Here is a 12,924-nt window from a genome sequence, read left to right on the forward strand (position 1 = left end):
AGTCCGGCCCCATCCCTAACATCGGCGCCTCCATTAAAGCACCCCTTTAAGATTCCTGAAGGCTTTCCCACATGCCGGGGTGGAAATTCATATTAGATCACAAATATTCCCAAAGGCAGGGGAGTGAGCGAAAGCTTCCCACATGTGAGGCCTTTCTAGGGATCAGCCCATACAAGGGGGCCCAGCGAACAGGTGTGTGAACAGGCTTGGTGTGGTGGCTCATGCCTGTAATTCCAGCTCTTTGGGAGGCCGAGGTGGGAGGATTGCTTGAGGCCAGGAGTTTTGAGACCAGCCTGGGCAACATAGTGAGACCCTGCCGCTACCAAAAAACAAACAAAAAAATGAGCCATGTGTGGTGGTGTACACCTGTGGCCAGCCTGGGAGGTTGAGGCTGCAGTGAGCTGTGACTGCACCACTGCACTCCAGCCCGCATGACAGAGTGAAATTTTGTCTCAAAAAAAAAAAAAAAAAGGAAAATTGACACTAAAAATTGTTTTAAAAAGTGTAAGCAGGGCACAACAGTTGAGCGGTTAATGCCACCTCCTGACTCCCACTCAGCATGAGTGATGCCACAGACTGAATGTCTGTGTCCTCTCAGATGGCTGACGTCCGGATTCCAAGTTGTCACTTAGGAGGTGGGGCCTTGGGGAGGTAATTAGGTCAGGAGGGCGTGGCCCTCAAGAACGGGATTAGTGCCCTCGTACAAAAGACCTCAGAGAGCTCCCTCAGCCTCTTTTGCCATGTGAGGACACATAGGAAGATGGCAACCAGGAAGAGGCCCTCACCAGAACGGGGCCATGCTGGCACCTTGATCTTGGAATTCCTGCCTCCAGAACTGTGAGAAATAAATGTCTGTCATTTAAGCCACGTAGTCTATGATAGTTTGTCATAGCAGCCCAAGCAGGCTGAGACAGATGAGGCCCTTATCTCCCGTAGCGTGACCCCATTAGTGCTGGGCACAATGCTGGGCCTGGGTGCAGGGGAAGGCTCAGCTCAAGGCTGGTGGGGCTTGAATGTGGAGCCTGCTCTACCTTTCCCTCGCTGGGGGACTTTGACCAGTCCCTTAGTCTCAGCAGGCCTCCGAGTACATGAGGGGATGACAGGGATGATGACACAGATGGCCCTCGACTTTGGTCACATTGGATGCCCCAAGCCCAGTATCAGTCCGCTGGGTGGATCCAACTGCCCTCAACGGCTGTGGGTCCCTGGGTGAGGTCTTCCTACAAGGGCAGGCTGTCACACTTTCACTCAAACCACAGCTTCGATTGACCAAGGAAGGTTTGGAGGTTGGGATTTTGCCACCTCCCAGCTGTGTGACCTCAGGGACTCTGTGTGGTACAGTAAACATAGATAGATTTGGTCTTTGTCTGCAGCTCTTGCCACAGAGCTCCTAAAACCACTGGAACTTCCTGAGTGATAGGAGTGTCTTCTAAAGTTCATAACAAGCCCCTTCCAACCTTATCTGAGCTTATGCTGTTGAGATGCCTTCTGGCAAGGCCCATAGGTGGCTTCAGGATGGAGCTGCTCCCGAGGAAGCGAGCCCGGGTTAGAGGGCTGGGATGCTAGGCCCTCCCTGCCTCCACCTTGCCAGTGCTCCCGCAGCTGTCCCTGAGTTGTACCCTTTCTTTCTTCTTCTTCTTTTTTTTTTTTGAGATGGAGTCTCACTCTTGTTGCTTAGGCTGGAGTGCAGTGGCGCAATCTCAGCTCACTGCAACCTCCACCTTCCAGGTTAAAGTGATTCTCCTGCCTCAGCCTCCTGAGCAGCTGGGATTACCACCATGTGCCACCATGCCTGGCTAATTTTTGTATTTTTAGTTGGAGACAGGGTTTCACCATGTTGGCCAGGCTGGTCTCAAACTCCTGACCTTGGGTGATCCACCCACTTCAGCCTCCCAAAGTGCTGGGATTACAGGTGTGAGCCACCAAGCCCAGCTAGTTGTACCCTTTCTAACAAAACTGTTATGGTAAGTATGGCACTTGCTTGAGTTCTGTGAGTTGTTCTAATGAATTATCAAACGTGTGTGTGTGTGTATCACGGGAACCCCGAAATTCAGTTAGCAGGACACAAGTGTAGTAGTCCGGGAACCCCATTTGTGGCTGGTGTCTGAAATTAGGGGTCTTGTGAGATTGAGCCCCTAACTTATGGGGTCTGTGCTTACTCCAGTTACTCAGCTCAGGAATGAATTGATTTTAGGACACTCAGTTGGTGTCAGAAAAGTGGAGAATTGGGTGGTGTCGGGAAAAAAAATCGCACTTTGCTTCTCTGAGCCTCAGTTTCCTCTTCTGTAAAACAAAGGCAATAAGGCCTCCCTTGCAGGGTCAGAAGAGACAGTGTGCCCGGCCCAGAGCGGATTCAGCAAGCAGCCACGGCCCCTGCGGCAGGATTTTGTGTCCATACCTGTGAGGGCACTGGGTGGCCCGCCTCATCTGTGACGCGGACTCCAGGGAAACCAACAGTCAGGGTGACGACGGTGGTGACCGTCCAGGCCAGCGGGTTGTAGACCGAGGCGAAATGTCCTGCAGGCCCTGCACCTGCACACAGAGAAGAGGCTTTACTTGTGCCATGCGACTCACCTTCTGGAATGGGGTGCTCGCTGGGTGCCCCTCAGCATGAGGGAAACTGAGGCAGGTGAGACGCAGCCCTCCAGAACTCCCAGGGGAGCCGAGAAGGGGGCAGGCAAACAGGTGTTTCCCACAGACACAGCGTGGGCTACGTTCTGCAGTCTGGCTTCCAGGGCAGGGCAGGCGGAGGGGCTCGCAACACAAGGTGTCCGTGTTGCCCTGGAGAACTGAGGTTCTATTTGCTCCTCACACATCTCTATCAGCCTATTTTACTAATGAGCAAACAGGTCCAGAGAAGTACAGCCACCTGCCCAAGGTGACCCAGCTTCTAAGGCCTGGCTCCAAAGCTTTGAGTGCTGGGCACTGTGAGCCACCAGAGAATTCTCTGGAGCCCAGAAGGTCAAGTCCATCGCCTAGCCTGGCACTTGAGGGCCCTGTGATGAGGACCTGGCCTGTTTTCTGTTGCGTCCTACCAGCTAGTGTGTATGAGCTTTGGCCACGCCTGAGAACTTCCGGATCCCTAAACCCAGCACATACTTCCAGCCTCCCTCCCTCTGCCTGGGCTGTTCCCTCTGCCGGGGACACCTTTCCTGGTCTTCTCTACCTATTCACAGCTTGGGGAAGCCTCTCCTGTGTGTCCATTGGAATGACAGCTCCTCAAAAGGCCCCACCTGGCACCGAAGCCAGACCCCAGCTGAGAGCTCCCATTCTGCCACTGTCTCTTCCACCTGGCTGGTGTTCCTGAGGCTAGGGGGCCTTCCAGAGCCTGCAGGTTGGATGGGATTACACACAGACAGAGACAGGAGGGGAAGGGCATGTTAGGTGCTAGGGCAGTGGGCAGGCCAGAGCTGGGACACTAAGAAGTCCAAGGCAGTCAGGTGCGGTGGCTCTTGCCTGTGATCCCAGCATTTTGATAGACCAAGGTGGGAGGACCACTTGAGCCCAGGAGTTAGAGACCATCTTGGCAACATGGTGAGACTCTGTCTCTCCAAAAAAAGTAAATAAATAAAACAATGAGCCAGGTGTGGTGGCGCATGCCTGTAGTCCTAGCTACTTGGGAGGCTAAGGCGGGAGGATCGCTCAAGCCCAGGAGTTTAAGGCAGCAGTGACCCCATGATTGGCACCACTGCACTCCAGTCTGGGTGACAGAGCGAGACCCTATCTCAGAAAACAAAAAACAAGAAGGAAGTGCAAGATGACCAAGTGCAGGCTGTGGGTGGGACCTGGGGGCCTGTGCACAGAAAAGTCTCATGTGGGCGGAGGGCCGCCAACCTGTCTTCATTTGTCCAGGATCTTCCCAGTTTGGAAACCCCTCAGTCCCAGGCACACTGGCGCGTGATCAGTCACTCTACACATGGGAAACCTCAGTCAAAGAGGTTGGTGCCACAGCTGCCCTGCTGTGATCTCAGTCAAGTGGAGTTTGGGAGGGAGTGCTGGGAGCCAGGAAGGGACCAGGTCCCTGAGGACACTGGCGTACTCTCTGCAAGGCTGGGCAGCACCGGGTTCAGGTTCAATCCCTGCTCTGCTCCTTCCTACCCAAGTGGCCCTGGGCTAGCATATAACTTGAGTCTGTTTCCTCGGCTGTAAAATGAGGACAGTAACCATTCCTATTTTGTACAGATTTTGTGAGGCATTAAATTCAATACTGCACGAAGGGTATTTTGAGCTTAGTAAATGCTCAAAACATGTTAGCTGCTATTTCTGGCTCTTCTTGTAACATCACCAACCCTTCCTCATTGCACGGATGAGCAAACAGAGGCTGGGAGGACTGAAGCCACCTGTCCGAGCTCTCCCCATGGGGAAGGGCGACACAGGCAATGTGGACTCAGAGTCTGAAGCTGGGGTCATCGAGCCCCTCCCCTGATGCCCTCAGGCTCTCCCTTCATAAAGGGGCCACAGCCTCCCTGCAGGTCCTGGCTCACCCGAGCTGGCCGCCGTGGGTGCCTGGGGCTGGAGCTTGTCTAGGACGATGGAGGCCATCAGCTTGCGCACGCCCAGCATCCCCGAGGCCAGGTGCGTCACGTACATGTCTCTCACCTTGGGAGACTCAGTCCCAGTGATGGCATCATGGTGCTGGACCTGCAGCAACCCCCAGGGGGAGGAAGAACAGGATCAGGACCTGACTCTGCGAGGCACCTACAAGGCACCTACTAGGTGCTGGCTCTCATTCTGGTTTGCCAGGTGCCAGTGGAGAAGCAGGGAGTCCCCGCCATTTCACAGAAGAGGGAACTGAGGCCAAGAGAGGCTGAGGAGCTTGCCCAACTTTTCCTGCCCTTGTGGGAACTCATTGTCCCCCATCTCTGGACCTCCTGCTCTGACGGACCCTAAAGTCACCTGATTTCTCCCACAACACAATGACATGTTCTGCCAGCATTTCCTTTTGGGGAACTGTTACAGTGTCATGGCTGGTGCGACCCTTTTTTGGATAGGTGACTGAGGACAAGTTACAGGCTGTCTTGGGTCTGTTTTCCCATCAGTAGATAGGGGATGGGTGGAGACGGACACTGGTGAACTGGCTATTCAGTAGCCACTGCTCCGAGCAGCCTGTGCACACCAGCACATCCAGTTGCCCCACCGTCCTCCTGAGCAAGCTCGTTGTTCTCATTGTACAGGAAGGAATTAGGTCTCGGATGGGTGTGGGAATCACGTGCCTGACGTCACACAGCTGAGCCGAGATTTGGAAGCAGGCAGGGCTGTCGGACACAAATGCCACTCCACCTTGTCCTTTATCCCTCTTGCTAAACTGCTACAAAGCTTAATGAGGCCACCAGCTAGATGGATCAGGCTGTGGTCCCAGCCTTGGCCTGGGTTCACCATGCACCGGCCTTGTAACCAAAGGGAACCTCAGTTTCCCCTCTGTAACGTGGGGCCTCTAGTGCCCCAGGGCTGGGAGGATTGGCTAGGACAAGGGAGGGGAGGTGCGCAGCATGGGGGGGTTCCAATCCTGCCACTGTGGCTAAGTGTGGTGTTACCTCGGAGACGGCCCAGCGAAGCTGCTGGAGCTGCTGCAGGGCCCAGGCGGGGTCCAGATGCCCATGGGGGGCCGGCCACATGTAGCGCGTGAACATGGACTCCCCGGCATACAACAAGGCGCTGGCTCGCCGGGCCAGCCCCTTCAGTGTGCTGCGGGACGTGTAGAAGCCCGTCCAGGCCTGGAATGGTTCTGGGAGACAATGGAAGACAGTGAGCTTGAGACGGCCTGACCCAGAAGTCTGCTAAGCTCCAGCCCTGGAAGAGCTGAGAAGCTGGGGCTGCAGAGGCAGCCTCTGCCAGGATCACCCAAAGAGGCAGTGAGCCCAGGGCTTGCGGCTCCCAATTCAGGGCTCCTCCCATAGCCAGACTAGGAACTGCCCAGAAGGCCCTGGGTAGGCCCTGGGCAGGGCGGGAGAGGCAGGCTGCACTGGGGCAGGTGGGGTGGGGTGCTGAAGGATGGTGATCGGAGGCAAGCCCAGGGTGCCTAGGAAACACAGGACAGCTGTGTGAGCAAAGGGCCTGGGAGACCCAGCGGGGAAGACGAGGAGCCAGGTGGGCAGGACCCTGCTGAGAAGGGCCTTGACCACACAGAGGCCTTTATGTGTGACATGGGCATGGGGAGGCCAGGACAGGCATGCGTTTCAGCAGGGATTCTCTGGGCGTCCCGGGAGGATGGATGGTAGGAGGCAGCAAGGGCTCAGAGTCCCCAGGGAGCCACTGTCCTGATGCAAGCCAGAGAGGATGAGGATGGCCAGGGCCCATGCAGGAGGCAGGAGGCTGAATCCTTCCAGGGAGTAGCTGTCTGTCTCAGAAGGGAGCTTCCTATTGCTTCTGCTTTCCTGCTCCTTGGGGTCTGGGATGTGCCCAGATTGGCCTTGATTCCTTGTTCTTCCCCCACTGGTCCTGGACCAGACTGGGAGGGGTGGTCCCATGGCCCAGGGGACAGGCCATAGCCTGTGGGTCAGATGGGGTCCTCCACAGCTTTGTAGCCATGTTGAGAGTGGGTGGTGAGGCCCGATTCCATTCAGTCTGGCAGGGGCTCCACAGCCTCAGCGATCACCACCACACCATGCCTGCCTGAACACCATGCCCACCTGGACAGAGCCACACCCAACTTGACTCGGGTGTATCCCTACCCGCTAGATGTAGCCACACCCACAGTCACTACCCCACCCACCTCACCATTAGCCATGCCCACATTAACATATCTCCTCCTGCCCTGATTACAACCACACCCACATCCGTGGACATCCCCCAACCCCTGTGTGTAGCCCCACCTGCCTCCAACGTGGTGTCAACAGCAGGGGCTGGAGACTATGCAGCTCCACTGGTCACCATGCAAACCCAGAGGCTGGGGCCCAGAGAGGCAGGACTAACCCAGGTCATGGGTGAGTCAAGGCAGTGCCCAGGCCAGAATGAGCCCTGCAGTTGGAGTCCATCTGTGGCATCTCTTTGGAAGGGAAATGTTATGGTTTGAATACCCCTCCAAAACCCATGTTAAAATTTAATTGCCATTGTGACTGTATTAAGAGGTGGGATGCTTAAGAGGAGATTAGGCCACGAAGGCTCTGCCCTCATGAACAGATTAATGTCATTGTCATGGGACTGGGATTGTTAGAAAAGCAAGTTCAACCCCCTTGTCTGGCCATTCTTTTGCACTTAGCCTTCAGCCACGGGTGATGCAGCAAGAAGGCCCTCTCTAGACACCAGCCCTCCACCTTGGACTTCCTGGCCTCTACACCTGTTAGCCAAAGAAATTTTGTTTCCTTATCAATGATCCATTCTGTGTTATTCTGTTATAGCAGCACCCAAAGGGCTAGGACACCGGCTGAGCCCAGCCTCTGTGCTGGGCAGGAGGCTGAGAGCGCTTCCTCTCTTTGAATTTTGACAGCAACCCTATCTATGGACAAGGCACCACAAATGTCCCTCTTTGGAGACAGGGTGGTTTCATGACTTGCACACGGCCAGGGAGTAGAGGCTCACTCACAGCCAGCCCTCTTAGCTCTCAGGCTGTGTTGCTGGTGGCCAGCCCGGTTCTGGCCTGAGGACACAGGCAGGATGCACAGAAGGTGCCCAGTAATGACTGTGCAGTAATGACTGAGCCTGAGTCAGCCTCAGCATCAGGAAAAGCTTCCTAGAGGAGGTTTATGTGGAACTCATGCAGGAAGAGAAGGTGGCGGAGGCCGCTCCCAGCAAGAGGCACCACCTGTGCAAAGGCCAGAGGCAGGAAACTGCATGTGTGGGCAATGATGAGAGGCTGAACCCTGTGGGAACCAGGGGGTGCATGTGGTGGCCAGGACGTCCAGGTGGAGTGAGCAGGTGGGGGCCAGTCTCTGCCCCTACGCCCCACACAGGACCTGCCTGGCACCCCTCCAGGGCTTGGAGAGCAGTGCTGAGCAGACACTGAGGTGGGCAGAGGGTACGTGGACTATACTCTCCCTGCCACCAAACTACCACCCCAGCCCCTGGAAGCCTGTACCTGTGGAATAGGGCAGGAAGTCGTGGTGGTCGCGGACACGCCAGGTGACATTGAGAGCGTGCAGGGCACGGAAGTAGTCGCCCAGTGTAGCGTACTGCACTGAGACACCGAGCTCGGCAGCATGGCTGTTGATGTGGTCCAGCAGTGGGTCCATGTTGGCGAACTGCACCGAGGCATTGAAGAACTGCTTGTCACATCCCTGTGGGGACACGGGAGCAACACCCTGTGCTGTGGGAGCAGAGCGCTTGCCCAGCGGGGCTGGGCTCATCACCGCCCCCCACCGGCCGCCCTCCCAGTCTTCAAAGCGGCCAACAGGGGCCCCAGACCAGCTCCCATAGCAGAACTTCCTGGGCATCTTGTTTTTTTTTTTTTTCTTTTTGAGACGGAGTCTCACTCTGTCACCCAGGCTGGAGTGCAGTGGCTTGATCTCAGCTCATGCAACCTCCGCCTCTGGGTTCAAGCGATTCTTCTGCCTCAGCCTCCCTGAGTAGTTGGGATTACAGGCACGCACCACCACACCTGGCTAATTTTTATATTTTTAGTAGAGACAGGGTTTTACCATGTTGGCCAGGCTGGTTCCGAACTCCTGACCTCAGGTGATCTGCCTGCCTTGGCCTCCCCCAAAGTGCTGGGATTACAGGTGTGAGCCACAGCGCTCGGCCCTGGGCATCTCTTAAGGCCCATCAGTGTTAGTACTTATCCAAATCATTATAATTAATGATTATTAATTATTAGAATATAATGATTAATAACAACAATAATAGCCATGACTCAGTTACTGACTTTAAGCTTGCCTTCAAAAGGGCAGTCATGGATTAAGAAGGCAGGCTCTGGGGCTGGCCTGACTGGATCTGAACGCAAATTCCACCCCTTCCTAGCCACCCTGCTAAGGAACTCTGTGGCCTCAGGAAAATTCCTTAACCTCTCTGGCCCTTGGTTCCCTCAACTGTGAAATGGATACCAGCCTGCTTCCCAGGCTCAGTGGTGCAAATTAGACAGATAAGACAAATATATCCTGTGGGGCAGTGCCCAGCACACAGCAGGTACTCACTAAAGGTTAGCTGTGATGATGGCCACAACGTGCCGGGCACCGGCCTCCTGGGAATGCGCCACCTCTCACCAAGCCTATGAAGCCTGCTGCCACCCTCTCCTTTTACAGTGGAGGCAACTGAAGCTCAGTGGACTCTAAGGCATGCAGTGCCTGAGCCGGGAGCCAGGCTTCCAGCCCAGGCGGGGAGGAAAGCAGAGTGGGAGCTAGAGAGGCCAGTGTGGGTGAGGGTGCTTCTCCAGGTAGGGGAGGGGCTGGTAGAGTGGGAGAGGCCCAGGGGTCTGCAGGGAAGGAGGAGGAGCCACTGGGCTCAGCATGGCGGCCTAGCCAGATCTGGATAGGGTGGCCCTGGGTGCAGGGGCCAGGGCTTGCACGGTGCTCCTTGGGCTGTGTTGAGGGCACAGGGCCTGGGACTCCGCCTTACCCAGGGCCAGAGGACGTGGGGTGTCTGGAACCAGGCGGCCCTCTGCTTCACGTTGGCCACCAGAGCCTCAGCATAGAGGTTGATGTTGGCTGGGGTGACGGGCTCACTCATGTTGGGGTACACCCCATCTGGGGGAGGCTTGGGGAAGACGGCCACGCCATTCCAGTAAAATCCTGACCTGTGCGAGGGCAGAAGGTTAGGGAAGACACGAGCTCTGTGGACAGCCAGGGCTCATACCCAAGTCCCACATTCTCCCAGTCTTGGCACCTTGGCGCATCATTTCATCCAGAGCCTGAATTCCCCCACTCCATGATGGATGGTGGGCCACAGAAGATTTGTTTGCTCATTCACGCAGGCCAACTTCTTGCCCATCAGACCCCGGGTCCCAGGACCCCAAAGAGGCCGGGGCCCTGGTGAGGCAAGTGAGGCTCTGGCCTAGGGTACAAAATTTATGGGGGTGCCTCAAATCTCAGTAGTTGAGATAAATGATATTTTAATGCAGTACTTTAAAAAGTGAAAATTAATGCAAAAAACCCATGAGGAACAAAATGTCAGAGTTTTAAATAAAGACAGGCTCAGTATTTAACATCTTTCTCCATTTGCCTTAGGCTGGGGGTGTGGAGAACCCTCAGTTAGTTAAGTGCCTTCCTTGCTCACACTGTGCAGCCTCGGGGTAACAGCCGTGGAACCCTTGTCTGGAGCTCTCCAACCTGGGCAGCCCCTTCCAGCATTCCCACCTCTGTTTCTTTTACAGACAGGGTCTCGCTCTGTTGCCCAGGCTGGAGTGCAGTGATATGATCACGGCTCACTGCAGCCTCGAACTCCTGGGCTCAGGCCATCGCCTCAGCCTTCCTAGGAGCTGGGACTACCACCATGCTCGACTTATTTTTAAATTTTGTGTAGAGACGAGGTCTTGCTCTGTGGCCCAGGCTGGTCTCAAATTCCTGGGCTCAAGCAATCCTCCCACCTCGGCCTCCCAAAGCATTGGGATCACAGTCATCAGCCACCAGCAGTCACCTCTAGCCTCACCAAGCTTTAGTCTCCCTGGTAGACTGTGGAGTGGGTTGTTGTGAGGATTAAATGCAAGTCATTTATGGAAAGGAGCTAGAAACAGTGCCGGGCGCAGAGGAGGGCTGACAAGCGGCAGGGACCGCTAACGAATCCCGGCTGGCGTTCTTCACTGCCTCTGCCTTGCCCGTTGTCTTTCCTCTTCCAAGACAGGCTAAGCACCTGGCCAGGGCAGAGCGTGGATTTGAACCCAGGGCCGTCTGACTGCACAGAGACCAAGGCTGGCTGCTGCCACCATGTGGAGGCTGCGGAGCCGGTGGCCTCAATCCATCGCTGGCTCTACCATTTCTGCCAGCTGTGGGACCTGGGGTGGGCTGCCGTGCCTCGGTTTCTCCTTCTGTAAGATGGAGCACTCACAGCATCTCGGTCAGGGGATCGCTGCAAGGGTCTATGAGGTATCACAGGGAGAATGCTTGGAACAGGCCCTGGCTCATGGTGGGTGCTCAAAACTGTGAGCCAGGAACGTGCATGTGGGCTCACTGCCTACCCTCTCTGCCCCCAGGGGGTCCTGGTCCATGGCTCCATACTCCTGGTCCCCACTCAGTCTTCACCCAAAGCCTTCTGGGGAAGAAGGTGTACAGCAAGGCTAAAATCCCACGTGCTTCTTGACAGCTAAGCCTTTTTTTTTTTTTTTTTTTTTTTGAGACGGAGTCTCGCTCTGTCGCCCAGGCTGGAGTGCAATGGCCGGATCTCAGCTCACTACAAGCTCCGCCTCCCGGGTTTACGCCATTCTCCTGCCTCAGCCTCCCGAGTAGCTGGGACTACAGGCGCTCGCCACCTCGCCCGGCTAGTTTTTTGTATTTTTTAGTAGAGAGGGGGTTTCACCGTGTTAGCCAGGATGGTCTCAATCTCCTGACCTCGTGATCCGCCCGTCTTGGCCTCCCAAAGTGCTGGGATTACAGGCTTGAGCCACCGCGCCCGGCCCGACAGCTGAGCCTTGAAGGCCCCCAGGGGTCTAGGAGTCCCCTGCTGTCACCTGATAGCTTCCACCAGCAGAAAAGTCCTCTTGTCTAGCTCTTTCACTATCAGTCGGACCAGCTGCACCCTACCTGGTCCTCCACACAACAGTTTCCACCTTCCTGCCAGCTGGTGAAATTATTCAGATGAGCCACTCACGTCCTCTGCAGGAGCCGAGGGCACCTGCCCCCTTGCTGCTACACAGCTGCCCCTACATGTTCAGTCTGCTCCACAGTGCACCCCCATGGGGCCTTGGCGTGCGCGGTGTGAGCTGTGATTGTATGTGACAAACAGAAACTGCTGTGGATGTCACCTGTGCTGGGTAGGGTGGTGTGTATTCAACCATCTACCGTTTAGGGTGAGGACCCCTCCCTCACCACGGGGTGAATAGGAGGTGATTGGACAGGGGCAGCTCTGCAAGACAAGGGTGAGCAGCGATGTATTCCCAGGGCTCTGCAGGCCCCTTCCCTCTCCCACTCTTCCAGGCTTTTTTTTTTTTTTTTTTTTTTTTTGAGATGGAGTCTCATTCTGTCACCCAGGCTGGAGCGCGGTCACAATCTTGGCTCACTGCAACCTTCACCTTGCGGGTTCAAGTGATTCTTCTGCCCCAGCCTCCCGAGTAGCTGAGATTACAGGCACTGCTGCCACGCCTGGCTAATTTTTGTATTTTCAGTAGAGACAGAGTTTTACCAGGTTGGCCAGGCTGGTCTCAAACTCCTGACCTCAAGTGACCCACCTGCCTCGGCCTCCCAAAGTGCTGGGATTACAGGTATGAGGCAGCGCACCCAGCGAAGATCTCATCCTTTAAACAATCCTCTGTTGGGACAGGGACTCATAACAAGAAGCAATTCGGAGTCACACAGAACTGCAGTCAAATCCTGCCTCCCCTACTTACCAGCTGGGTGACCCTGATCTGGTCACTTACCCTCTCTGAACCTCAGTTTCCACATCTGTAAAATGGGGTTGATAACCCCACCCACTCTGTTGGGGAGGCTTAAGAATGGGAAACCATGTGTGGAAATGCTTAAGGAACTCTTGTCAAAAACTGCAGAATAGGGCTGGGCACGGTGGCTCATGCCTGTAATCCCAGCACTTTGGGAGGCCGAGGCAGGTGGATCATCTCAGGTCAGGAGTTTGAGACCAGCCTAGATAACATGGTGAAACTCCATCTCTACTAAAAAGACAAAAATTAGCTGGGCGTGGTGGTGGGCGCCTGTAATCCCAGCTACTCAGGAGGCTAAGGCAAAAGAATCGCTTGAATCCAGGAGGCGGAGGTTGCAGTGAGCCAAGATGGCGCCACTGCACTCCAGGCTGGACGACAGAGCAGAAACTCTTGTCTTAAACAAACAAACAAACAAAAACAAAACTGCAGAAGAGCTGCAGGGGCTGGGCAGACCCTGCTGTCAGATCCCA

General features: G+C 55.4%; 1 protein-coding gene across 2 annotated transcripts in view; it reads right to left on the reverse strand.

Moving 5' to 3' along the window:
- MAN2B2 (mannosidase alpha class 2B member 2) overlaps nucleotides 1-12,924 on the reverse strand; it is a 46,749-nt gene that overhangs the window by 19,514 nt on the left and 14,311 nt on the right. Inside the window, exons 6-10 of one of the 2 annotated variants that reach the window (XM_025386498.1) lie at nucleotides 9,553-9,664; nucleotides 8,015-8,126; nucleotides 5,535-5,725; nucleotides 4,485-4,641; nucleotides 2,399-2,532 (exon numbers count right to left, since the gene is read on the reverse strand). In XM_025386498.1, coding sequence (XP_025242283.1) covers nucleotides 2,399-2,532; nucleotides 4,485-4,641; nucleotides 5,535-5,725; nucleotides 8,015-8,126; nucleotides 9,553-9,664 — 706 coding nt within the window. Of the gene's footprint in view, nucleotides 1-2,398; nucleotides 2,533-4,484; nucleotides 4,642-5,534; nucleotides 5,726-8,014; nucleotides 8,214-9,486; nucleotides 9,665-12,924 lie in introns of both variants that reach the window. The other variant, XM_025386497.1, reaches the window with a different exon arrangement.

Source organism: Theropithecus gelada, chromosome 5 (assembly GCF_003255815.1).
Source record: "Theropithecus gelada isolate Dixy chromosome 5, Tgel_1.0, whole genome shotgun sequence".
NCBI lineage: Eukaryota > Metazoa > Chordata > Mammalia > Primates > Cercopithecidae > Theropithecus > Theropithecus gelada.